The sequence below is a fragment of the Corvus kubaryi genome, unplaced genomic scaffold (assembly GCF_017639235.1).
Source record: "Corvus kubaryi isolate FWS band 111438036 unplaced genomic scaffold, C.kubaryi_AGA036_p1.0 37357, whole genome shotgun sequence".
Lineage (NCBI taxonomy): Eukaryota > Metazoa > Chordata > Aves > Passeriformes > Corvidae > Corvus > Corvus kubaryi.
In genome coordinates, this window is record NW_024581117.1 from 6,998,878 (window position 1) to 7,026,610 (window position 27,733).

The following is a 27,733-nucleotide window of genomic DNA, read 5'->3' on the forward strand; positions in this document are numbered from 1 at the left end:
GGATAATGAGAAGTAAAATAAGCCCTTAAAACACCTTCCCTCCCGAGCCCCTCCCTCCTTCCCACCGACAGCACAGGGAGACAGGACATGGGGGCTTGGTCAGTCCATCACCACAATTTCCTTCCACTGCTCCGGGAGAGGAGTTTTACCCTGTGAGGCTGTAGGTCCCTCCCATGGGAGACAGTTCTCTGTGAACTTCCCCGGAGTTGAGTCCACTCTCAGGAGCAGCAGCCACACCGCGCCTGCTGCAGCGTGAGCCCCTTCCACGGGCACACAGCCCTCCCAAAACTGCTGCACCGTGGCTCTCTCTTTCCACGGGGTGCAGTGCTCCAAGGACAGGCTGCTCCAGCCTGGAAGCAGGGGCCCCCTCTCTCCACTGGATCTCCCACTGGATCACAGCCTCCTCCAGGCATCCACCCGCTCTGGCATGGGCACCCCCCCCATGGGCTGTGTGTGCATCGCTGCATCCCCCATGGACCCATGGGCTGCAGGGGGACAACCTGCTTCACCATGGTCTTCACCACAGTCTTCACCATGGCCTGCAGAGGAATCTCGGCTCCAGCACCTGGAGCACCTCCTTCCCCTCCTTCTTCACTGATGTTGGTGTCGCCATGTTGTTTCTCACACATGTTCTCACCTCCTCCTCTTCTCTGACTAGAATCCAAAATCTCCTAACTTTGTTTTGATTGTCTTCTTAAATATGTCATCACAGAGGTGTTACCAACTTCTCTCATTGGCCCAGTTTTGGTCAGCAGCGTGTCCATCTTCAGAGCCATCAGCCATTGTCTCTGCCGGACATGGTGGGAAGCTTCCAGCAGCTTCCTCAGGGGAGCCATCTTTGTGGCCTCCCTGCTACCTAAAATCAGGCCATGCCAAACCAATACAAGAATAAAGTGTCCTTGTTCTAAGCTGGTATTTATTTGACGGTACCTAAGAAGTACCTAAACAGATTTTTTTGATCGACAAGTAAGGTGTTTTTTCCCTGGATTTCACCGCCCATAATGTCTCAATATGGAAGTAGATTGTTTTTTCCTCACTCATTTTTCCACTGTTCTCGTCAACATCATTTCATGGCCTTTTTCTCACACTTTCAGCTTAAACACCCAGTTTCAGTTTTCTCTAGAGAATTCATAAATAGATCTTTGTACTGGAAGAGAAAAATATCAAAGAGGAATCCCATTCAGTGCAATCCCCAGTACACACACAGGCTGGACAGAGAATGGATCAAGACTAGCCCTACCAAATAGCCAGAGATCTGCCGGGATGAACCACGCTTCTCATAGAGATATGATGGAACTCCGTTTACTCTATGTCAGTCCCATAATTAGAGTATAATTCCCCAAGCACGCATAAGCAAGCTCCAGACTATTGGGTTACAGCTACTGTTCACGCGGCCTTTAATAGCAAGCGATTGGTTACAGATTAATATGCACGCAACTAACTAACATAAGTCTCTCTCTTTCTATGGTCAGTATCCCCCTCCCCAACATCCTGTCGGGTTGCCACATCAGCATTGCTCCTCTCTTTTTTCCCTAGTCAAGGACAGTTCACTAACATAGCTTGGATTGTGCACGTATACATGTCCCTGTTCACTCAGCCATTTCTCTACACTACCAAGAAGGACTTGGGGGTGCTAGTGGATGAGAAGCTGGACATGACCCATCAATGTGCACTTGCAGCCCAGAGCAAGCAACATGTCCATCCCTTCCAACCCGAACAATTTCATGATTCTGTAATTCCAGGAATGGTGTTTCTGTTCTCCAACACATGTTAACTGCTGAATATAAATTCACTGTATGAAAAATATTTTAGTGTATTTTATGTAATGTTGTTAATAGATCACTTTCTTTACATTATTGAGCACCAACTGATAGCCTTCAAATTCAGATCTCCAACCTGCAAGGAATACTACAGGTACAAACCATACAGACATCGTTTCTGATGCAGTTTAAAGGTATAATGACATGGTGATGCTGGAAATTTTAGCCATTGTTTAAATTATTTAGTTGTTGCATATAGTGCCTGCTCATTTTACACTACCACATGAAAAGTCTAACAAAGGCTTAAGTTTTACTGTGGCACATGGACTAATGCAATCATGCTGTACATGGTATGTTGACCTTGGCTGGCTGCCAGACACCCACCCAACCCAGGTGCTCTTTCACTACTCTTTCACACAACAAGGGAAAACAAAGTAAGATGGAAAAGCTCATAGGCTGAGATAAAGGCATAGTGACAGCTTACTAATTATTATCATAGGCAAAACAGGCTCGTCTTGGGGAAGATTAATTTTCTTGGTGGTAAGAATCACACACACTTACCTACTCCTTTTCTTCCCAGCCTCAACTTCACTCCTTCATTTCCAACTCCTCTACCTCCTCCCACTTTAAGATGCGTAAGGCATTACCAGTGGCTGTATGATTATTGGGAAAATATAAGTCATACAGGATTCTCAATCTTGAAAGATTTTGAAGTTTCTAAAACTAAGAAAAAATTCAAAAACATAGTTTCTAATTGGCTGTTGTCCTGGTTCTGGCCAGGACAGGGTTAAATTTTGCAGTAGCCAGGAGGAGCATGGCTAGGACACACAGGTTATTCTCTATCACCTCACATAATTGCCAGGTGAAGAGACTCTATTCTGGCAAGAAGGGGTTTCATCCACTTGAGAAAATGTAGCAGAAGGCACCCTGTGTTGTTTATTGATGCAGGGTCTGCAGTGAGCATTTTTGCATGTGAATCACTCTCTCTTTGGTACATTTCTGTTATTAATATTGTTGCTGTTACTGTTTGTTTTCTTATTTCATTGCTGTAAATTGTTCTTAACCCATGAACTTTTCCTTTTGTGCCTCCAGTTGATGGAAGGGAAGAAGCACGTTTTTCTTTTTTTTTTTTTAAGTGGGAGTACTAAATTGGGGAATACCACCTCTAAGCCAGAACTGCCATGTATCTTTAAAGGTAACTTATTATCTGTATAACAGAGGCAAATGGGTATCTGCTGGAAGAGCATCCCCAGAGGCAGTATAGAGCAATTGATAATGAAAGTCAATACTGCCCACTCTATTTCTAGCCACGTCAGAGGAGCAATGCAAACTTAGGAATACAGTGAATGAAACATATACAAAGTAAACAGCTTGTGATTTTTTATATAAAATCTTTTTGGAGAATAAGGTACATAAAATTGCTGTCACAGTTGTAAGAGATCATGCTGCTAATGGCTTGGTGCTTACCCCAAAGACTACAAGATGAGAATATACTGCACTGAACAGTAAATAGAATCTAGATATATCTCAAGTGATGGTTTCATTTAAAAAAGAAAATAAAAAAGAAAGAGAGTTAACGCAACCGAAGGCTTGTAATCACAAGCCTCGGCGTGCCCTCGGGCAGAGGGGACGCAGCGTTAGCCTCCACAACGTCCTCGCTGGACGGCTCAGTGGAATCAGTGTGAGATGGGTGCGTGCGCTGGCTCCTCCTCAGAGGAAGCATGTCAGGTGCCGATGGATTAGGCCCGCGTCAGTCCAGAAAGCAAAGAAGGCGGGAGGGGCCTCTGGTGTGGGTTCCAACAGGTTTATTTGCAGGAAGGTCCAGGGATCAGAAAAAGCCTCAAGAAAAAGCGGGCACACCCTTTTATGGGGGGCGTGGAGCAAGGCGGGGAAAGAGAAAACAACCAATGGGGTACAAGCAGAGGGGAGGATACAATTTTTCAGAACAAATGGGGAAAACAGGGAGGCAGGAGTCACAACAGGGAACCAATTAATAACTAAGACAGGGAGAACTTTCTGGAACAGGGGGAGGTAACTTAAGATTGGGGGCCACCTAGGGGGAGGTAACCTAGATCTCAGTGAACTCGTCTGGTCCGCCTTCCGATCCACTGTCCTGGGTGGGGAAATCCACCCAGTGGATGGCCCTGGTTTGACTGACATTTGATGGTTTCAGCCCAAGAGCAGGCTGAGCCACCCCAACAGAGAGTGAGAGAAAGCAAAGCTAGAGCTGGGAAGATGAATGTAGAGATGTGCAAGTATGCAATCCTGAGAAGAGTGGGAAAGAGCAGTGAGGCAGGAATGAATCAAAGCACCTGAAAAGTGGTTTGAATGAAATGGCTCTTATCATGAGTAAGTAAATAACAAAGCCTCTGCCACCGTCACAACATGACATCATTGTGAAGACTACAGTGATGCTGTCTGACCCAAGATCAAATGCTCTCGTCTGACGGGTTTCAAAACCTACAAGAGAAGGCATGCCTATTTGGAACTATATTTGCTTAATCTTCCATCATATTTCAGTCTTTCTTTACAGGTAGGTTTTCTTTCTAACTTTAGGTTTTACTAATCAAACTAATTGACAGACTAGCATTCAATTTTGTGAAAATCAACAGCTTTAATATGGAGGATGATGTGTTTTTGTCAGGTAGGTAATAATAACTGTCTAACTTCTATTTTTTTCTCATGTCTAGTATGAGAGATATTCCTTTCTTGACTCAAATTGATCAAAGTTATTATTCATTTGATGCTGCTACTGTAATTTACTATACAGAGAAAATGCCTTTCTGTACTACCAAAATAGGAATGCAAGCACTTAATGAAGTCACTGTGCTCAACTGTGTTCACACATTTTCTTAAACAGCAGAAAGACACTGAATTGGGGGTTTAGACAATATTTGGCTAATATTGGGTAGCTAATTCTATTGATTCAAGTAATTATCTAGGTTCCAAGAAAACAAATACAAATTAAAAGTTATGATAAAATAGCTCAGAAATGGATTCTAAAGAAGACAGGGACCTGGGGCAGAGAGTCCTGATGAATTCCTCTGTCCCCTACACAGTGAATAAACAGCCCATAAGCAAACACGTTAGGCTGGAACATCAAAAAAAGCCCCCAACCATTCAAGCAGCCGGATACTAGATTCTGCGTCCAGCAGTGGAAGCAAAAATGGTTTCCTATGAATTGGAGCTCCATGTATTTATGAAGGTGGTTACACTGAATCCCCAAGAGTAATAGGAGACTACACTGTAATCCAGTGAGTCATGATCCTGTGAAATAACCCAAATCTACATTGTGTGACAAATGCACTCCTCCTGTTTAAGCTAACTGAACTTTGGTCCAGGCAGATTCTCAGCAAGTGGATCTAAGCAAAGTTAATCCTATTGTGAAAGGCTATCTGTGAAAACTTGGCACCAACCTCCCCACCCCCCTGCCCCCCCCAAAATGGTTTGGCTGTAGACTGAGCTAATGATCAGCTGAAGCTCCATGAACACAGCAGAAAATCTGACTATTAATTGACGACTTTACAAATATATGCAACCACCAGAGCCTGTTGAGCTCTCTCCCTCCACTGCAGCTGGCTGTGCAGTGGCCATCTCCTCTTGAGAAGGGATGTCTCTCAAGGTTACCCTTCGAGGCTGGGAGACCCCTTACCTGACACCAGAGACAGGTTGACAAGTGACCTTTTTGCAGGCATGTAACATTTAAGATACGTGCAGTAGGCTTATGCAATAATCTTTTTATCTTTCTACATAGTAAATAGTATTGACTGCCAATCCATCTGTACTTGCTCAGTATTTTAGATAACTAAATCTACTGACCAGAATTCTTATATTTAGAATTATCCTAGAAAGAACAAGATTTTCAGACGGAGCCTGATGGTCTGCTTTTTCAGCTATCCCAGGTTTTTTAGCATTTTATATATATGGACTCGGGAGTTCTTTTCCATGGTACAGCTAGCCTTAACACCAGGAGTCAGGTATTTCAATTCTCCAATACCTAAACATAAGATAAACTGTTAGGAAGACAAGACAAGGCCTTTTCCATTGGTTTCTTGCTTTGCAGCCTGTATTTATGTAGCAAAACATTTTAAAAGATGGTTTCACTTTGTACTAGTTTGAAAACAAACTAGTGGGAGACTCTAAGTCAGAAGAACAATTTAATAGGGAAATAAAAGGAGGGGGAAAGAAAAAAAAATAAAAGTGGATAACACTGGGTTAAACTGACAGAGTCAGGATACAACCTGGCACCCTGTTAGTCAGGGTGGTGGTAGCAGTCCTCCCGAAGTCGCAATCCTGTAGAAAAAGGGTCTGCTCCTCCTCAGAAGGTCCAGTGGTGGCTGTGTAGCTCCTGTCCTCTGGAACTCCAGTGGGACGGATTGTCTCTGGTGTTCAGTCTCAGATTATATCCAGGATGGGATGCTTGGTTCCTCCCTCTGGGTGGAGCATCTCACAATGGGGTGATGAGTCATGAGGCCAAGTGTTGATTAGGCTCATTAACAGAAGATAGTCCGGAGGGAGTTATCTCTGAGTCAGGCGGCAGGACAATGATGGGCCATTAACAGCAAGATAGTCTGGGGGGAGGAGGCAAGGAAACACTGCCCCACCTGATTTCAACAGCTGATGGGGATGGTAATAGAATACACTGCAACCCAGGACACACTTCTATTCATGCATGCAAAGCTTATTTGAGTAAAGTGGAATCTACAACCAAGTGTTCTGAAATTATCACATCATAGCTGATATTTTTTATTTTTATGAGGCTACACAAAAAATTGAGTGAGATTAAGAATATTCTGTTGACATATCCTGCAATAAAATACAATTTAAAAATATTTAATTCATCAAATATATTTACATTTAATATTTAAAACCAATTTTGTACTGCTATTCATTACTTATTGCTACTTAAGGAGCAGGTAAGGCAGGATTTCTAAACAGATATTGATTAGACTTTGCACTTAGTGGAAGAAAAAACACCTTCTCTTCATGGCTTGTGTTAATGTAGTTTACCATTAAAGGCTGCTCTGTTTTTTGGATAGAGACTTCATTGTGGATGTTTCTTAAAGCTTGAAATACTAATTTGTTCATGCTAATACAGATAAAAGGTTATAAATAAAACAGTGTTGTTACTGCAAAGTTAAACCTTGATTCCAAATGTTTTTACATGAAATTGTTAAAAACAGGAATGGAGTTGGCTTTCATATAATGATTAGGACTGTGTTATCAGAAGTTGTTAATTGGTTAATGAGTTTGTGTTTGTAAGTCTGTTGTACTGTAAATTGGTTCACTGGATGAAAGTCAAAAGGGGAGGGGAATTGAGTCCCTGTGCTAAAAGGCAGAAGTTTCTAGATGTTGAGGTAAGAGGGAGGGGCACTGGGGCTCACCATAATTACCGTAAAGGATGACATGCACAATTTCATTGGCCTGCAATCACCCAGTTAACGACCCCTAGAGATGCCCAAGCCAGTCCGGAACACCTAAAGGGTCAGGGTTAAGAAAGGGGACGGACTTGATATTGGGGTATAAAAACTGATGTTCCTATCCAGCAGGTGTGTCTCTGGCCACCTGTCACGTTGGCTAAGCATCCAGCGCTGTTCCCTTTGCCTTGCAGCACGGCAGGCCGCCATTCTGGGTTCCCAATTGTTCTTTATTAATTCCTTTTTCAGTAAATTCTAGTGTTCCTAATTTTAATTGGCCAGTGTATTTTTATCAAAATAAAACCTGCATCAATGTCTGTGAGGCTTCAATCAGAAAGTAAGTCACTTTAAAGTAAAGCACACTTTAATGACTTTATAATTTTGCTTAATTTCTAGTATCATAATGGCTAATCAAAGTTAATAAAAATTAATCTGGTGGCACATGGCCACAAAAGTCTATGTGTAAAGTAAACTAATCTCTATGATCTTTATTGTAATTCCTAAGTAACAGACTCAGATTAAGTCTTTAACACAGTCATCATAGAAGGTATCACATAGAATGTGTCTACTGGGAAACTCCTTTGAACGAGTGAGCTTCTTGGAGATTGTGAGGGTGGTAGTGATGCCACCTTGATTTTTGCCTTTTTTCTTTTATACATTCTCTGTGTTCCTTACACATGTATTTGTAGCTCTGTAGTCTACTATTGTAACTTAGCTTCAGTATTTTCCTCGGCAGAAAGACAAAACACATTCCAAGACCTCTATGCTATCTTGGTTCTCCTTAGAAACCAAGATTGAGATCAGCTCTTTGAGACATAATTTTTATAAACAGAGTTTAGTCCTCATCTGAGGGGGGAGGACTTAGAAGGTACTAGAGCTGAGGGGCGTGACTTCACCAGGTGTGCATCTAACTGGGGACTCTTGTCAGAGATGCTAATTTGCAAAATCTATAAAAATTGTACACATGTTATGCGGGGTGTGCATCTTCGGTGTTTTCCACCTGACGAATTGGGCACCTAAGGATCCTTAAAAAGATATAACCCCTTTTTATCACCCTGTGTCTGGCTAGTATTTCTAGGACCAGAGAAAAAGGCATCAGTGGGTGCTAAAAGGATACCAAAAAAATGGACAGCCAGAAGCAAAACAGATCCCAAATATTCACTGAGAAAACAATGTCCTGAATCAAACAAGTCATATTTGCTTAGTAACAAGGGAGCTGATAATTGATGGTGACCTTTTACTAATAATGATGCATGTAAATGTGAAATGAGTTATTCTCTTATGGGTAGTGTGGCTGATGTTTTCTCCAAACTGAGTTCTACTCCTTTCTAAGTGTTCTACACGAATAGAGGGAAGGCTTTGCTATGGAAGAGGGAAGGAAACATACCTGTAGAGAGAACATCTATGGTTGAAATATCTGTATTAGCACACAGGGCTTTGTGTAGGTATTTCTCTTACAACTACTATCCCTTAGGACTGGAATCCCAATGGTCCAGACATCAAATGGAATTACAGAAAAAAGGAAATATACTCCTAAACTATTTATGGTTATGGTCTATCCACATGCATGACAAAACAAATTGGTACTAAAGCATAAAAATATGCGACATGAACAAAGCAGTCTAATAGGGCAATGGAGACAAAATGGGAATGTAACAAATTAAACAAACAGTAGGATCTACATTTTATAACATAGAATTCTAGCAACAAATAAAACTGTCAGCTCACTGCTGGAACTGGCTGTTCTCAGCATGGTCAGCTGTTTGAAGTATTATATCCAATGTAAGCCTCAATGTAGCACTTGATAAATCTTTTGTGAAGACCATGGAGCTGTTTTTTTCAATTTGTTAAGGACAAGACACAGCAATAGTAATCATGAAGGTAAAAAAAGACTAACTGAGCACGTGAACAGCAGGAAAATAGAATTAAAACGGCAGGTAAATTGAACTTTAAATGATCATAGAATCAATTAGTTGGAAAAGACCTCTGAGATTATCAAATCCAACCTTTGACCAGACACCACCCTGTCAAGCAGATCATGGCACAAAGTGCCCCATCCAGTCTTCTCTTAAACATCTCCAGGGATGGATGACTCCCCAGCCTCTCCAGGCAGCTTGTTCCAGTGCTTAACAACTTCTTCTGTGAAGAGATACATCCTGATGTCCAGCCTGAACCTTCCCTGGTGCATGACTGTCCTCTCATCCTAGTTGCCTGGGAGAAGAGGTCGACCTCACTTGGCTACAGCCTCCTTTCAGGTACTTTTAGGGAGTGATAAGGTCATCCCCAAGTCTCCTTTTCTCCAGGCTAAGCAACCCCAGATCCCTCAGCTGCTCCTCAAATGACTTACCCCTAGACTTTTCACCAGCTTCATTGCCCTTCTCTGGACAATGTTGGGGACAGAAAAATTGTGAATGATCTGAGGATAAAAACAAATGTCTTAATGAATCTTGGAGTGCTATCTCTCTAATGAGACCACAAAGTGGCATCAAAAATCAATCACTTTGGTTTACTGGTTTATTCTCTCATGAGCTATTACAAAGGAGCAATGCAATCCTTGAAAAGAATACAGGTAGATATTGTACTGGGATCCTTGCAGAAGACATTAAACCTGAGGAGCTGGTGATCTTGAAAAGGCTGCATTTCTTCTATTGAAACTTGCACTTGAGAATCCCATATGTTATTAATATGATTGGTAAATTACAAAATTTATTTTGGAAAAGTAAACTGTATGGGGATCAAGGGATGGAATGTACTGATCCTGACTGTACACTGCAACTAACATGGGACGGTGCGGGCAGCTGCCTGCGGGCAACTCCTGCTCAGCACTGACATGATACCTCCTACATGGACTTGCCCTTCAACAGAACTGTTTTTTGTAAAGAAGTTAAAGATGACCTCAAAGGACTGAAAGGGTGAATTTTTCCCCCAGACAGGATCTGCTCTGTGCAGTGTGCCATGGGAAAATCCACTGAGGCACTGTTCAATGCTGCATGGAGTGCCCAGCACCTGAGGAGATGTAAGATGTTACTATCTATACTCCTCTTCTTAGCCTATCTTTTTGAAGTAATCTTATTAAGCCACTTGTTGTTGGGCCTTTCTTATTGAAATCTAGAAAGACCCCTGCACCAGCTCACTCTCACCTCACCCCACACCTCCATGCAGAACAGATGGTGTTTGGTGATATCAGGCCAAAGAAACAGAGGTTTGCTTAAATAGAGGTTTACTTTTTGGGAATCGGAATGGTAAAAAAGAAAGATTATTTCATTAGAAGAATTTTAAACTCCATAGTGAAACTTAAAGAGAAGTACCAATACATATATGAGACACCAGAGAGAATTTTGACCTTTTTTGTTGTTGTTGTTGTTACAATATTACCACCTTAAGGTCACCTGTAAAGAGTCTAGCAGAGCATTTATGAGAATGGGTATAACAACACTTGAAATAACCAGCACATTAGTATTTTTCAGCTGTTAAAATAATGAAAGCACAGAACTCCAAATAAAGTTCAGCCTATGTGCAAAGACAGGCTTTTTTACTGGAAAAAGTAAGTCTTATTTAACAAAGAAATACTAACAAACAGATAAAAGTGCTTTGATCATGAGCACTGATGATGATCTTGAACTCAGGAACTATATTATAGACAAATCTGGCCATTATGAGATTAAACACTTTCAGTGAAAAGTATTTGTAATGTCAGTCAGTATATGGGTCAGAATTCTAATTCTTAAAGTACTCTTTGTAACTTGTGATGACAATAATGTAAAGGAACTCAAAAAGTAGATTCACAAGTACTAATTTATTATAAATTGCAGTGGGAGTTCCCAAATCACCTCAATAAATAACAGCTTTTTGAAAGCTATCTGGAAAAGTAAATTAAATTCATCACTTGTATGAATGTGCCAATATTTAATAAGTTCTATGATCCACCAGTTTCATGTAAATGGAACAAGATTAACTGTATGCATACACAAACAATAAACCATATCTTCGCATAGAAACCTTGGAAAACTGTTGTAAGTGAAGGTACACATTCTCATGCATATTATGCTATGAATGCCAAAAACCTTGAGAGTACTAGCAACTTGGAAAACAACTTAAACACTCTGGTTCTCTCCACTGTTAATAGTAAATTACCAGAAACTTAAAACGGTACTTCTGTATTGTTAATTTTTTCTTTTATCTGACTGATACTTCACCCATAAAAACAAAATTCAGGTTTTCCATCTTTTTCAATGGAAAGAACAGTAGGGGGAGCTCAAAGCTTTTTTTTCTTGTAAATCTCATAAAATCATGACTAGTTTCTTAGCAGAAGCAGGTATTAATGACAAAAGTTTTCCCTCATAAAAACAAGAGGTTTGAATATCCTATATAATTCAAAATACAGCTACAATTGCTCTCAGTATCCAAACCAAAATTTAACCACTGATTCTTCTGAAAATTTCCCAGTTTCTTCAAAGTTTTAGTTCTATGAAAACACTCTTTATTTTTGAGTAAAAAAAAAAAAATTTCTTTCAATCTCCTTAAATATATAACCAAGAAAACAAACTCGAAATTTCAGAGGATTTTTATTTAGATTCTATGTAAGGCAATGCAAACCCACAATTCAAAATACAACCAGATTAGGAAGCAGTCCCATAGAAATACAGTACCCTGACAGCCTGCTTCACAATTATACCCATACAGGGTAATACATGGGTTTTATCCAAATTTGTTTTTAAACCATCTTAGCACTCTATACAATTCTCTATATATGTCCAAAGCAGCATGTTCTAAGTGTTGAAAAGTCTCTTTTCTCTGTCTCTTAGGACAAATGAAACATATGTTATCCTTTTCCCTACTAATGAATTTCTGTAATTCCCTTAAATATTATTATAGATTCACCAATCTTCCTTAAGAGTATAGAGCACTATCTAAAGTCCATGTTAACTGCCAGGGAATTTTACTAATAACAGCAATCACTGCACTGCTACTACTAGCTGTGCATCTCAGGCATGGGAATTTTTTCTATTTCTGCCTAAATTCAAGTTCAGAAATTATCCCATACTGGTTCAGGAAGCATACTATCTGGCTATCTGAGGTTATAGTTATATAAAATGAGGTTATAGTTATAACTAAAGTTATATAACTGTAACTATAGTTATAGAATGAGGCTTACAATTCAACCCACATTTTCACTTCAGTATATAACTGAGTGTCTGAATTCCTGCTTGATACTTCCTGAAGTATCAAATGGAAGCCAATTATTTTGCTATCTTCTAACTCAGTTTTCTCCATTATTTTAAATACTTCTATGGAAATACTACTTTTGTCAAGTGTTTGTGATGGCTTTACATAAGACTCAATGAGGACCATTTTTTCTAAGTACCACAATCTTTTCTAATAGATTTTCATACAGAGAAAGAAAGATACCTCTCCTATTACTGTACTTCCACTTAGAGGAAAACGTTGATCACCTGTTGTCTTAAGATCCTTCTCTGCACTCTAAAACCATAAACACTGGAAAGAGTATCCTGATGGACTTATTTTATAATGTTTTTAGATTATATATATCAATAAAAATAATTTAATTGCTCATCTGAAAATGCAATTGACTAGGTCATAACTTTGATCCTTATGTCACTTATCCCTCACACATTTCATTATGTTTTTCATTAGGAGATTTGGTAGTAACGTGCAAAATATATTTGCTCCTATTAATACAAGACATGAAGCACATAAAAAGTACAGAATTCATTACTAAAGCTTCTAAATTCTTGCATTTAATTTGTGTATAAAATACATATTGAAAAGACAATTTTATGAAGCACTATTACATGAAAGTGGGTATTTATTTTCTGTTCATATTCACTGGAGAAATAATTTTTCACTTTACATACTAAACTTCAGTGTAAGATTGTGAAAAGTATTGAAGCATGCTTTGATTTTGGATTAGTCTTCCATCATAAAATTATGGGCAATGAGATAGTTGTCCATGGTCCTTCTGGTGATGTGGTTTGGATTGCAAGAAAATACCCTCAGCTGACACACTCTTTGGATGATGGAAAGATTTATAAATAATACTTTTCCATGAAATACCAAAAGAACTACGTCTGTCTGGGTAATGTGTAACTCTTGCCTCCCTGTCCTGTGACACAGTGAGAACTAAGATGGGAATGAGGGCCTATCAGTTTATGCTTTCTAATGGTTAGACTATATCTGAAGTAGTCACTGAACAAACTGGAGGAGTCACACGATTACAATGTGTATGTTAAATATCTTAGAGGAAGCTGAGGGTCTGACACTACTGCGTATAATGAAAAACAGTGTAATTCCATTGAAAATGATGGAGTTACTATGCTGGGAAACTTAAATGAAATCAGAATTAGGAAGCATATATCCAAGAGCAGACTGTAAGGGAAGAGTAAAAGCTAGAACAGAATGTTTGAGGTCTTAGATAAACAATACAAACACACAGTGCCATTAACCCAGCAGAGCATGAGAAGTCCTACTGACTGCAAATGAACTAAACATTATACAAAGTCTTTATAAGTTAATAAATATGTGTGATAATATATGAATAACTTATTTTGGACTTGCACAAAAATAAGAAATCCATAAAGAATAAAAGCTGCCTTGCTAAAAATTCAAGAAGCTGAAAGAAAAATGTGCTTGAATGTGATGAACATATTAAATGCACATAAAAGGTATTTGAAACAATAGTATTTCTATTATGCTAAAATATGAATTTATAATTTAGGTCACAGAGGTGGAAAACTAGTATCTCCCGTACTACATCTCAGGCTGAACACTTAATCACAGGCTTTGCTGACACTTTTGGGAGGCGATTTTAACCTATATGATTATCAAATAATAAAAATAAAAATAAGCCTGGATCCATAATTGGCATCCATTTAATGATAAAAGCAATACAACAGGACAAAAGTCACCAAAGAAACAGCAGGTGCCACTACTGAAAACTCAAGTATTCCTTTTCAGTGAGTGGCCATATTACTGTAGTATCAGCTCATACTATACCAATTTATTAATGTAATTTGTATCATGTGGCTATGTCAAGCGTGGTCAGATTTTTTGCTTTGTTTTTTTCATTTTTGGTTTTTTTTCAGGGCTGAAATTTATGGTCCTGTTCCACGAGACTTGTGCAGAACAATACAGGAACAACTGGCTCATGCAGGTGATCCAGCCGCTTATTCCCACAGAAGTGGTGGTCTGGATCACATTGTGCCTACTACATGTTTTCCATGAGAACGCTTGAAGGGTCAACCGAAACTTCGTGAAAGACAATGCAAATCCTTAAACTAGAAGCAAACTCTGGGAAAATACCCAATCAACCAACCAACCAACCAAAAAACCCTAACGACATTCCCACCCGACACAATACACCGGGATCAGTTCCCTGCACTGTTAAGGAGCCCAGTCATCCGGCTGCCAGGCTGTCCTGCGGGAGCTGGGGGCGGCCGGGCGCGCCGGCGGGGAGCGCTGAGGAGAGAATGCTGGCTCCTGGAGCGGCGCGCTCGGCCGGGCTGCGCGTCCGGCACCGCGCTGCGCTGCGCGGGGTGGGCACGGCGGGGGTGCCACGCGTGCTTCTCTACACAACATCCCTCTTCTGGCGCTGGTGGAAAGTAGTATTAAGAGGTGCGTCTGAAGAGCAACAGCGTTTCGAAAAATACTTGGGCTTTTTCAGAGATAGGTCGTCCGTAAGAACCTCGACATGTAAACAGGTAGAAGGAAACAAGTTTCTAAAATTCCACATAAATCAGGTGAAAAAACAGAGGGGTTAACTCCTCGCTAGTCATTAGCCTGTACCTTAGCACCTTGGCGAGCACCTTCTACTTTGAAATAGTAACACTGAGAAACATTCAGAAGGTAATTTGTCAAAACTACACACACTGGAAAAAACTGGTATCAGTTGAAGGAAATTGCAAATACTGGATGTTATTCATTTAACAACAGAGAAACAGCAGATAATTGGGGGTTTTTTTCCCCTTAGAAAAAGACCAAAAAAACCACAACCCAAACAAAACCATCAAACAAAAACCTGATTAGGATGGCATACTGGAAGGATAATTTGCTCAACTCAGACATACTGGTAGCCTGTAAATTTACTGGAAGCATTCACAAACAAGACTGAGATCTGCATAGCACTGTACAAATATCTTAATGCACAATGGCAACCAAAAAGCACTCGCAAGATATCCCTTTGCTTAAGATGGGAGGCTAATTATGAAAATCCTATGATGTTGCTATACACAATCTTCTGTTTTACTGTCATGTGAGTACCAAGTTCAGATACCATTTGGAACCTGTCAAAACATCACAGAAAACCTGTCGTAGGCAGAAGAGACAGAGGAGAGTGACAATAAATATCTTCAGGCATGTGGAAGGAAGAAATTGAAAACTGGTATAGATTAGTGCAAAGAAGGTTATGGAGATGATAAAACATAGTGGTAGTTTCCCAATGTTTGCTGTCTTACGAGTGAGAATACCAAAGGTGCAGGGTGTTTTATACCATTTTTTCTCCCTCTGTCAGTCCCCTTTTTAATTTCCTGTGGCAGTAAGCAACATTAAAACATCTCACAGGCAACGGGTTGCTATGAGCCATGTACTGGAGACTACTTGAATAGAGGAATATGAGATTATTAGTGCTACGGGGAAGGCTTATCAGGAAGTAGCTGTCCAGGATTACATAACAGTATGGATAGTATCTATGGATAATAATTACCTGTATGGGCAATAAAGATTTCTGTCATTTACTGATAGTTGTTACTAGGATAAAATATTTATAAAGGATGTTTCACATTTCAAAACAAAAGCCAACCATTATCAAATTGAGGTTTGGAAAGAAATTTCCTCATAGGTTTATTATCATGTAATTGTCCATAATGGGGTTCTTCTGACTTCCACTAAGTCATGAAGCAAATGGGTAAAACAGTGTATAATGGCTATCTGCTGATGCCTTACTCAGGACTAGATGGTTCATCCATTAAAAATCTGAAGATATCTAAAGATTTGAAATCCAGTTATATTAATAGGAGTGGTACATACAGATTACAGTTACGGTCTGTGGGGTGTCTTTTCTCATTAAAAATGCAAAATTAAATGACAGTTCTGCATTTGAGGTACACACTGTGTTCATGCCTCCTATACTGAGCATATAAAACAGTTAAGAAAGTTTAGTCCAACTTCTCCCACTGCAGACGATTACAGTTTTTATTGGAACAGTGTGCCCACGGCTGTGGAGGGAATATTGATTCAGTTTACCTGAAGGTTGGAAACTCATTTACCTGTTCCTACCCTTTTTTCAGGATGTGATTCCTGAAGATGGTTGCTGTGGATTTGGACACCATGTACAAAACATCCAGGAAGTATTCCTTGGGAGCTTTACCATACACTCACCTTCACTCTTTTGGACCCTGGCATTTAGAAAACTCTAGTATTTATCTTGAAAATCCTGATAATTATTTTCTTGATGTAACCTCCCCTTTTTTGTTACTTGTTGTCTCTGTAATTCAGTGTTGACTCTTTAGAAATCTTAATTGCATGTAATATTAATGCATCTTGGACCAGAACACAAAACAGGTGGATACATAGAGACACATATACATACAGGTTAGGTTTTAAAATAGAAAATATGCTTTGAATTAAATATAATCTATTCGTAATAGCTGGACCTACCCAATTTTGACTAAAGGTCATTGACTAGAATAAAGAAAAAAGATTACAAGTTGTATCAACCATTTTTATACACTATATATATTAGTACAATATAGATCTACATGGAAATCATGCATTTTTTTAAGTAATGATTTTTTCATGCTCTAAAAATTGATTGAATGTATTATTTTCCTGATTGTTTTATTCTTTTTTGTTTGTTTTTAATTCCCTCATTGTCTTACTCTTTACGGCAGACCTTGCTTAAATAATTCTGTCAGTACATATGTAAACTTTTAGGAAAGAGCATATGAATTTCAAAATAGATGTCAGCAGGTACTGGTGAGGGTATCACACATGGAGCTAGAAAATAAGAGCGTGATGTGCCTTTCTACCCACTACATAGGCTAGTACCAGATTCACAGCCGATTTGGCAACATATACAAGTAGCTTAAAATGGAGGTGGCCAAAGGAAGTGCAGGTGTGGGAATTTTGTGAGACGTTTATGAATTCACAAAAACTAGAAGGAACATCAGTGCGTTCTACTCGATTGTATGCCATCACCCTGGGGGCTACCGAAGGCTACGTGGGGACAGCTTTTCTGGGACTGCATCACGCTAGGGGCTACCGGAGGCTACGTGGGGACAGCTTTCCAGGGACTGGGCCTGAAGCAGGGGCTGGGGCGAGGGGCGAATAGAACTCACCGCAGCCGAATATCGGCCACACGGGCGGCGTTCCGTGGGGTGTCCCAGCGCGTTCGTGCCGAACGCACGGCTTTGCCTTCCCAGTAGGGAGGCAGGACGCTAAACCTTCCGGGTGCCTGATGGTGTGCGTGTGTCCCGCTCCGCCTTCCCATTCCGACCAAAGGTGGAAAAGGCATTTTCGTCTCCTTACTCCTTCCTTCCTTTCAACCCGCCACCTTTTCCGCCAGTCCCTGCCAACCCAACTCATCTCTCCTAGGATGGGAACCGAATAAAAATGTGTGCCCACGACTAAAAACAAGGGAAGCGAAAGCATACACGGCGTTAGGGAAGGCGCTGCCCGGCAGGACAAACCACAGCAGGCACAGCTCCTCGCAGCCATTTGGTGCGAGAATCCGCTGTCTCTCCCCTCGCCTCCCTCCTCTGCCCTCCTCCGCCGCCGCAGGGCGGGCGGGGCGGCCTTGGGGGGCGGCACAGCGCGGGCGGGGGCTCGGCTGCCCCGGCCACTCGCCCCCACCGCGCAGCGGGGCGGAGAGAGAGCGGGAGCGGCGGCGGGAGACGGGCCGCCATATTCCTGCCGCACCACGCCCGCGGAGCCCAACCATTTAAAAAGCCGGTCGAGCTCGACCCCTGCCAGTGCGCTCGTTTCCCTTTCCGCTGCTCTGCTTGGCAACGCGGGGAGGGCCGAACCGAGCGGAGCCGAACAGCGGCAGCTCCCTGACAGCAAGCCCCGCTTTCCCTTACCACCCCCCCTTCCCCCCCCCCTCCTGCTTGGAAAGACGAGCGGCCGAGGCGGCGGGAAGGAGGAGCGGCCGCGGGGAAGCTCTTCCTGCCGGGCAGCAGCGGTCTCGCCCACCCCGCAGGAGCCGGGCTCCCGCTCCGGGGGCGGGGAGCGGCGGGGAGATGTGTGCGTGTGCGGGGCGGGGGAGGGATTAGTGGGTATTAGCGCTTCCACGGGGGGTGGGGTGGTCGCGTCGGAGGGCGGCGGGGGTGTCGGCGGCCGCCAGGGACACTCGGGGACCGCGCAGGCTGCGGGCGGCAGCGAGGGAAGGGGAGCAGCAGGGCGAGGGGTGGCTCGGCTGGGTAGCGCTGCTGCTGCCGCCGCGGTGGATGTTTCCATGTTGTTCGGTGCATGATTTAGAGGAGAGGAGGAGTTGGCAGCGGCGGGTGTCAGCGGCAGGGAGCGGGGATCCGCGCCGCCAGCGGCCCTGCCTTTCTTCTCGCCTTTCTGTGGCATCGAGGCTGCCCTGCCTGCGCGGCTGCCCTGCGGCGGCCCCCGGGCTCTCGCAGAGCGCCTGTGCCCCCCGGGGCCGGAGCGGCGGCGGGGTGCGAGTGTGCGTGCGGGTTTAGGGGGGGTGGGGGCTGTGTCTGAACCAGTTAGGAAGAATGACTCTGGAGTCCATCATGGCGTGCTGCCTGAGCGAGGAAGCCAAGGAAGCCCGGCGGATCAACGACGAGATCGAGCGGCAGCTGCGCCGGGACAAGCGGGACGCCCGCCGTGAGCTGAAGCTGCTGCTGCTGGGTGAGTACGGGGCTTCCTCTGCTCGCCTCGGGCCGTCGCCGGCGCGCACGCTCCAGTTGCCGCCGGGCTGCAGCCCGGGCATCGCCGCCGCCCCGGGCGCCCTCCGGCCGCTGCGGTCCGTGCCGGGGCGCAGGCACCCGGCGGCGGGAACGGGGCGGCGGTGACGATGCCTGCGGTGCCTCTGGGCGCTCGGCGCTCGTCGCCCCCGCCGCGGGGAGCCGCAGGCCGAGCCCCCGCCGCGGGGAACGGGGTGTGTGTGCCCGCCCGCGGGCATCGTCGGCGGGTGGGTTCGGTGTGGAATGGGAAGCGGCCTTCCCAAATGGAGAGGGAACGGATGGCGGGTGAGTGAGGGGGGTGCTGGGCGATGGGCGAATGTCCATGTCTGTGGGAGAGCGATGGTAGCGAAGCGGATTAAGGGAGGGTTTCGCAGGGGGAGTCGCTGTGGAGATCGATGGTGACGGGTGTGATATCTGCATTGTTCCGTGAGCTTCGGGAAGGCTGTTAGATCACCGGTTGCATTTTTTATTGTGATTTTTATTTATTGAAGTAAAGTGGGATAAGGGGCTCGTGCACCGGTTTTTGTACAGGAAAGGGAGCCTCAAAGGCCCAGATGCACATGCCGAACTGAGGGGTAACCTGAAGTGTGTGGGATGATTACAGGATCTTTAATACCGTTGGAATCCACCCACTGGTCAGGAAATAAAATCAACTGTATCATTTCTCCTTAATTAAAACAGAGGTTGCTATTTTAGAGCTGCAAGTATGCAGAGGCAGCGTTTATCTAATAGAAATTTGGCTTATGTTAAAATAAGCCTTTTGAATTAAAAGATGTCCAGTGTGATGCACTGTGTCGCGTAGCTCCCTGGTAATAGTTTCTGCCTGGACTCACAGGCCTTTAAATATTTTTGCATTACTGTCTGGTGTGTGGATGAATGGGTATGTTCCAAGTGGATGCAGGATGTTTACGGTGAAGATTTTTTTCTTGGGCCTTGTATATGAAGTAGTGATAGGTACTGGGGGAGTAAACTGCCTCTTCAGTGAGGTAAAGCAAGTTGAAAGGAAAAGTTCAAATATGTTTTAGTGCTTCCATATGAATATGCTATTTCCTGAAGATTATCTTCTGGATATAGAGAAAATTGGGATCTCTAACTGGTGTGGGAGAGTAGTAGTGGACACAGATGCAGCACTCACAGTAATAATGTTCTGTCACATTTTGGCCTGATTTTGGTTTATGGCAGTGCATGATGTGACTTCCAAGATTCACAAAGAAGATAAAATAGATTGCTCTTACTTAATATTGTGGATAAGTATGAGTAATGATAGACACTTGCTTCAGGAGAGGCAGTTCATATATTTAACCTGTTACTCAGGTCCAAATTGTTTCTATATATTCTTGATTTTTCTTGCAGTAGTGCTAGAGGGTTCTCCCAGATTTTCAGAAATATATGAAATTCTTTGAATGAGACCAATATATATTACCTAGTGAAGAAATTCAGAGATTCACTTCTGCAGTAAGGAATGCAGAACTTGTGCTGCTTTGCAAAGTACTCCCATCACTATGATGAAGTATTTGGGGTAGGTGATGGTAGATTGGAGTCCAGTTATGGCATTGCTTTGGCCCAGATGATGTGTGGTGATCCGCAGAAGAAAAGCGGAGAAGCCAACCCATAGAAAGAGTTAGGGAAAGCTCTGTTGAGTTACTGTATGGAAGATTCCTGCATTCATCATCAATGCCACCGAAGAGCTCCAACAGACTTGTGAAAGTGGAGGCATGATGTACTAGAGATCTAGAAGGGTGAACTTCTGGCTGCATGTAGCAGCATAGCTCTATACCCGGGTGATAAAACCAGTATCGAAATTGTTACTGTACATGCGTTTTTTTGTCTTTCATTTTGTCAGCTTCTGTCATATGTTTAACTGAAAATGTATGTGCTTATTAGGATTAACACTTAATGATCTTGTCTTGTGAAATGCTGTGTGTGGTGAAGGACTCTTGGGAGTCTTGGTATTGTGTAGACTCAAGTTTCAATTCCTGAAACAATTTTAGGGAAATTTCTTTCATAAGTAGGTTTATCTTAAGTACCTTAGAGCACTTTTTTTTTTAGTTACTTTCATTGCTTGCCCAGCATAGCCAATTGCTCGGTTACTAAGTTTGTTGTTCGTGTGGGTCATTCACATGGCTATGAGACAGACAAAACCATTTTAAAATGAAAACATATTAATTAAAAATGGTGAGGCTGTTAGCATGAAAACCATCTGAATGTGCTTAAAATCATCTGGTTTTTTAACATTGGATAGATGCTTACTGTCCCATTTCATCTCTTCCCCCTCATTTTTAGGAGGAAAATTGCTAATGCTGTTTAATTTTACTTTATGTAAACAAGCAAACATATTTGGGTCTTCTTTTTTTTCTTCTTCAGAAGTACCAGCTTCTCAGTCCCACTCTGTGGAGTATTATGGGTCTGAAAAACCTAAGTGCATTAAGGATTTTTAAATGTGAGACTAAGGAATACCCTTTGGCTTTTAAAGAGAATACTAGTGCCATTTAAGCTAAGCGTTATAAAGTGGCTGAGCATATTCTTCAGACTAGTTGCAAGAGCAAAGTGAAAGGTATTATCAACCTTTCAAAGCACAAAGAAGTGTGTCTGTGCTAGGTTGTTTTGTTATTACATGTGGTTAAAAATTAGATGTACACACATAAAAATGCACACTTGTAGCAAACATAAAGAAAGAAACTAATCTTTTTGATTCAGAGGAGAAGGTCTTTTTCCTCCTTAACTTGTGAAAGACGCAGTGCCTTCTTGGAAACTTTGGAACTAGTTTCCTTCTAATTGTTACTGTGTCACACACATACACATGAACACACACACACACTGTGCTGGGTATACTCTTTTAATGTGCTCACGAAATCAAAGAGTTCAAAATCTGAAGTAATTTGTGGAAAACTTCTACTGTGTGCTATTTTTAGGTATTAGTTTAAAAACAAACAGTCTGATTAAACATTAAAATACCACTTGTAGATACTTTTTTTGTACATCATTATTTGATTTTTTTTTTTTTTTTAGCATATTAGCACAGGACAGAGTGGGGTTTTTTGCAGATGTAACTGTGGAAAGCCAGATTTCATAAATATGCAGTGAAGCATATTACATAGTAGTAGTTTCAGCTAGCACAAATTGGCTGTAGTGTTTTGAGACACTCTGGAACAAATTCAGTCTTCCACTGAATTTGGTTTTAATCTCCTGTATTTTTCAAACTCTTCTGGATTTCATTACTGCTGAACACTTTGTAAAACCCTCTGATTGTTCTCCAGAGCTTACAGTTGTTAATATTCATCCATTGTTTGCTATAAAAACACAAATGTTTTTATAATTAGGGGAGAAAAAGAGGTGTTTTAATGTTTTATATTTGTCTATGCCAGTGTGTTCTGCGTGCTTTTATTTAAGCACATATTTACATATTTATTTTTAAGTAGTAAGAGCTATATGCTGTCATACTTATATACATATTTTCCTGCCATACATGTAAATTTTGCAAGGACTCAGAAAGCAGCATTTGAGCCTACATGACAGATTGTAGCCATAAACCATCACTCCTGGACATAGTCTGCCTGTCAACTCTATACGTGAATACTGTATGCTGTTTTCTTACTGGAAAAAGCCTTGAGTGTCTAAGAAAATAATCTGCAAGTGTTGTGCTATCTATGCCTATGTGTCTGTAAACCGTGGCCAGCTGAAGTTCTGGAGATGTGTGTGACAGTGCTACTTTTTTTCCAGCATATTGGTTGGTATTGTGTCATGTGCAAAGCAAGTTTTTTTAAGAGTTATGTTTTTAAGAGTTTATGTTGAAGATTGTGGATGTGTCAGTGAAGAGACTTGCCTCAATACAGGTGTTATTCTCTTCTCCGCTCATTAGCATAGAAAGTAGGTGGATGATAAACTGTTTGAATTGACGTGAACAGCAGTCAAACGCCAAAAGATGCTTTTGAACATAAGGTGAATATATGCAGATATTTCTTAAACCTGTGTCAGCAGAATTAGATGTTTAAGTACAGAACGTGGTGTATTCACAAACATCTAGACATTGTGCAGATATATTGAAGAGGAAGTGGGTCTGTTAAGCCAACAATGGCAAACTCTTGTTTTATATAACTTCTTCAGCTGGAGAAACAAGCTTCCTTATTTTTCTTGTAACTTGTCTTTTTATCAGTCTGCCCTACTCATACTGAACTCTTTCAAATGATTTCAGGAAATTGACACCGTACATATTTACTACTGTAAAATGAACAGGTAATTAACCTACTTCTTCATGCATATTGTAGCTAGATAGGTAAATATTATCTTATTTAGCAGAAGCTGTTTCTAAGGAAATATGATTTCATTCTGGATGTATAACACCTTGATGTATTTTCATATACACAGATACGTCCATATATATATAAGAATATCTCTTTTGTGGGATAGGAAAACACAAATCATCATTTGGATATCAGTGTGACAATGTGAAAGAACATATATATAGAAAACATTTAGGAACATTTATTTTTAGTGCACCACAAAAGGACATCTTGTGTGCAGCCATTAAAAAGTGTTTGTGCTCTTTGTTTTTACTACCCAGCTATTCAGCTGAAGGTCTGAACAGTTAAAGAATTCAGACTAATTTAACTTTATTTACATGTCAAAGAGCCAAGTGACCCCTCATTTGTATGTTACACTGACAAACAATGTTAAATAAATGTAGGATGAAAAAATACATGCTGAGCAGAGAAATTTTTTGAGAATGTATTTGAGTGTGTGTTGCCAAATAAAGAAATAATAATTCTGCTCCTTTAGTTGCTTCATTTTAATTTTGTTGTTGTATGGTGGTAACAGCAATTTCATAGGGGAGAGTACTACCTTGCAATGTCTGCAAAACTAATCACAGGCATGAAATGAAGTAAGGTAGATGTCTGATTAATGGTGAATTAGCTTTGTTGCAGCAATTGAATGCTATAAACACAGTATTTTTTTTTCCATCAGCTTCCTTAAGCTGAATGGTAGAAGACTGAAGAAAATCTGGTTTTGTTGATGAATGCAACTGTGTATGAACAGCTGTTACTGATGAAATTACGGAATTTTTTCAGCATTTACCTTTTATTTACTGTAATTATCAACCTAGCAAGAACAAAGAGCAGGAAAGCAGGGGAAAACAGAGGAAGAATTAGCATATAGGAAACACTGGGAAGCCATACACATGGTTTTGTCTGCAAAGAAGGAAGCATGCCACAGGTTTGAAATGTTATTAACTCTGTGCAAAGAAGTTAGATGTATTAAAACTGGATGAGAGAAGTCCAAGAGATACCAAAGATTTAGAAGTTAAGTTTTGAAAGTTACTGGAGAATTCCAGGAATAGCACAAACATTTTTTTTCAGGCTAAAATAAAGTTTAAATATGAAATGTTCTGAAAGCATGTTTTTCCCTCAGTAAGTAGTGCTGATACTGAGACTAAACTGAAGTGTGACTGTCTACAGATTTTTGTCCTTTGTAAGTTTTCAACAGACAAATGGCATGGAATAATCAAACTACCTAATTTGTACACTCTACTTAGTGTTTATCAGTAGTACAGAGTTTTATCCCAGAACCCTGATGCAGATGCAGTTGCTAACAGAAAAGTACTGTTGTTGATTTCATTCTGCGTTTGAGAAAGTGGTGTGGCTAATCCAGAAATAAAAAAAAAAAATCGCACCAAACAATATTCCTCCTTTGTCAATCCATTAAGGCAGAATCATCTGACAAACTACTGTAATGAACTGTATGATTTAGGTGAGCCCCACTGTGGTGGTTCAACTCCTCTTTCTGTGGAAAGCAGGTGGTGTGCAATACGTGTATTGCTTGAATAAGCAACAGAACATGAGAGTTTATGGAAGTGGAAGCACCTAGTGAATTCAGTAAGTTGAAAAGATAAAGGCTATATCGCTATTGCCTCAGCAATATTGACAGCTGTGTATTGACAGCTTCATCTGGGAGCTGTGCTGTTTGTAATTCAGATTGACCTGTGTGTGGAAGAAGCATCTGTTAGGAATGAATGAGAGTAGGTAGTTTTGAGTAGTGCCGTAGTCTGAGTTTGGTTTTGCTTCAGAGTACATGAATGAGATTTTTACCCAAGGCTCTGTTCTGACTGATTATCTATGCCTTTTATTTTGTATCTAGGAGAACACCATTGTGGTCCTTGTTGAAGTACTTTGGTGCTCAGTCTCAGTTGTCAAAAGTCTGTTGAAGGAGGATTTGCTTTTCCCAAAGGAAATTGTGGAAATGGCAGTTAAAATTTGAAATGTTGTATTTTTCCACTCTACCCCCAGTCTTCTCTAAAGAGCTGAGTGCAGTTAGATCCTTAAATCTTTTGAAGTTAAATATATAAAAAATGAAATGAAAAATATAACTCAAATCTTGTTAAGTATCACCAAACGTGGGTCAGAAGAGTGTTTGCCCAGATGGGGTTAGCCACCTTTAAGTTAAATCCAAGGTAAGAGCACAGGTTTCTGTTCTGTAGAAACTTGGTGTATCTGGATGTGGAAGAAAGCAAACCTGTTCGAGATTCTTTGAGTAAACAGGAATCAAGGTAGAAATTACTCGTTTAGTTACAATATAGCCATGAAATCAACCTAAAGAGATCCTATTCTTGGTCATACTTTTCATAAGCTAAGGTATAATGGAGTGAACATGTTTTAGGTACACTTTGAAATTACCCATTAGGAAAAAATATTTAATTACAATAGTACTTATTCTTACGGCACAAAATACACATTACTATCTAGTTTTGTTAATGTGTTTGTCACTGTACCTGAGCTATATGCTCACTGGACACTAACATAAGCTTCTTGGTCCTATCATTGCTATAATGATAATCTTTGTCAAGAGTCCTTGTACTGAATGAAAATATTTCTGTGAGTTAAGGAAACTTGCTTTTATTTCCTTGTTCTGTAAACCCATCACAGGAGAGTTTTTAACTCCTAAGTCTTCAGTGTTAATGTTAATTATCTTGCTTATATTAGAAAATGTTGAAAAAGAATACTGAAAGGTATTTCAGCCCACATTTCTGGGTGAACAGCATCATCCAGAAAGTCAAACAGAAAACCTCTGTAGTAGCTAAGTGCAGCTACTGCTAACTCAGAAGGCCAGAAAAATGCAAAATACATAGAAGTTGGAAAAGATGCCATCATTCTTCATGCTTTTGGTAACTGATCAGGTTTGGGAAATTGATGATCAAGTATGGAACTTATATTTTGCTCTGATAATGGGTTTATGAAGCACTGTAAGTGCCACTTAGTCTCATAGATCAGAGCAATAAAAGCAATTGAAATTAAATGCTGAAAAATAAAGGCATCATTCATGTATCTTGAATAGAATCTTACACAGCTGTCCAGTTAGTTGGAGAATCTGGTGCTTGCCTTTTTGGAGTGTGCTGTCTAGATGGTGTTGAAATGAAACATTTATATTGGTAGTTAAAACCGTTGAAAGATGGTTTGCAAAAAGGAACAATAAAAACAAAAACCAGACAAACCAAAAGTACTCCTTTGTAAAATTTGCTTTAACTCAGTTGATCTTATAGGAGGGAAAAGAATGATTCTTAAAATACTTCTCACTTGTGTTTCTGTTTTATTGGTTGTTTTTAAAAAGAAAATAATAGTAGCCTGGAAACAGAGATGCTGTGTAGTTATGTTGGGGAGAAAAGGCCAAAAAATAAAGGACATGATCTTACACCTATATTTGAATAACTCTTGTTAAATTCTCTTTTCCTTCTTTTAATTTCTTGTTTCTGGGTTGATGGAACCTGATGCTTTGAAGTATTTTCATACACAGCAACAATCTTCATGCGACTTGAAACTCTCCTGTCCTGAGACTGCCAGTTATTTGAGGAGTGGTTATGATGTATGCACCTGGTCATCATTAACAGTGACAGGATTAGTATCTTATCTCAGAGTGCAGGCCACCAAACAGCTGTCTGACTGACTTGGCTCATTATTAAAAGAGAGATTTGGAGATCACAATCTGTTTATCTCATTTACCCTTCCCCATATCCATTAAGTCCTCTTCTAAGTGATTTTTTTTGTGGGGAGGTTGGTCTGGAAAGTTACAGGTGTTGCATGTCATGGCAAAAGGATTTAGTATAAAACCCCATGACAAACACTTGAGAAACTTTTTTTTAATTCCCCAAGTAGGGGAAGTCTCTTTGGTAATGTTAAAATTCAAGACAAAACTCATGGAACAGATAGTCTTTAAATACTTGTTGAAACATATAGAAGATATGGAGGTGTTCATTATAGTCTCAGCAAGGTTTCATGGAGGACTAACTGCCTGACTAATCTGTGGCCTTCTATGATGGCGTGACTGTATCAGTGGACAAAGGAGGACGTAGAGATGTCATCTATTTAGGCTTCTGTAAGGCCTTTGATATGGTATACCCCCCAGTATTCTTACTGTTAAAATTGGAGTGAAGGAAGTTTGATGGATAGACTCTTTGGTGAATAAAGAATTGACATGATGGCTGCATCCATGGAGTTACGGTCAATGGTTTAATGTGCAAGTGGAAACAGTAATGAGTGGTGTCCCTCAAGGAATCATACAGTTTAGTACCTTCATTATGACATAAGCAGTGGGAAGTTGCACCCTCAGCAGATTTCCAGGTGACACCAGTCTGAGAGGTGCA

General features: G+C 40.9%; 2 protein-coding genes across 3 annotated transcripts in view; one reads left to right on the top strand and one right to left on the bottom strand.

The window, feature by feature from the left end:
• Nucleotides 1–17,791, bottom strand: part of CEP78 (centrosomal protein 78) — a 52,536-nt gene extending 34,745 nt beyond the window's left edge. The window contains exon 1 of one of the 2 annotated variants that reach the window (XM_042033123.1): nucleotides 17,530–17,791. In XM_042033123.1, coding sequence (XP_041889057.1) covers nucleotides 17,530–17,776 — 247 coding nt within the window. In that variant the 5' untranslated portion in view covers nucleotides 17,777–17,791. The remainder of the gene's footprint in view (nucleotides 1–17,529) is intronic. The other variant, XM_042033130.1, reaches the window with a different exon arrangement.
• A 751-nt stretch (nucleotides 17,792–18,542) lies between these two features.
• LOC121667042 (guanine nucleotide-binding protein G(q) subunit alpha) overlaps nucleotides 18,543–27,733 on the top strand; it is a 118,889-nt gene continuing 109,698 nt past the window's right edge. The window contains exon 1 of the mRNA XM_042033134.1: nucleotides 18,543–19,048. Coding sequence (XP_041889068.1) covers nucleotides 18,913–19,048 — 136 coding nt within the window. The 5' untranslated portion in view covers nucleotides 18,543–18,912. The remainder of the gene's footprint in view (nucleotides 19,049–27,733) is intronic.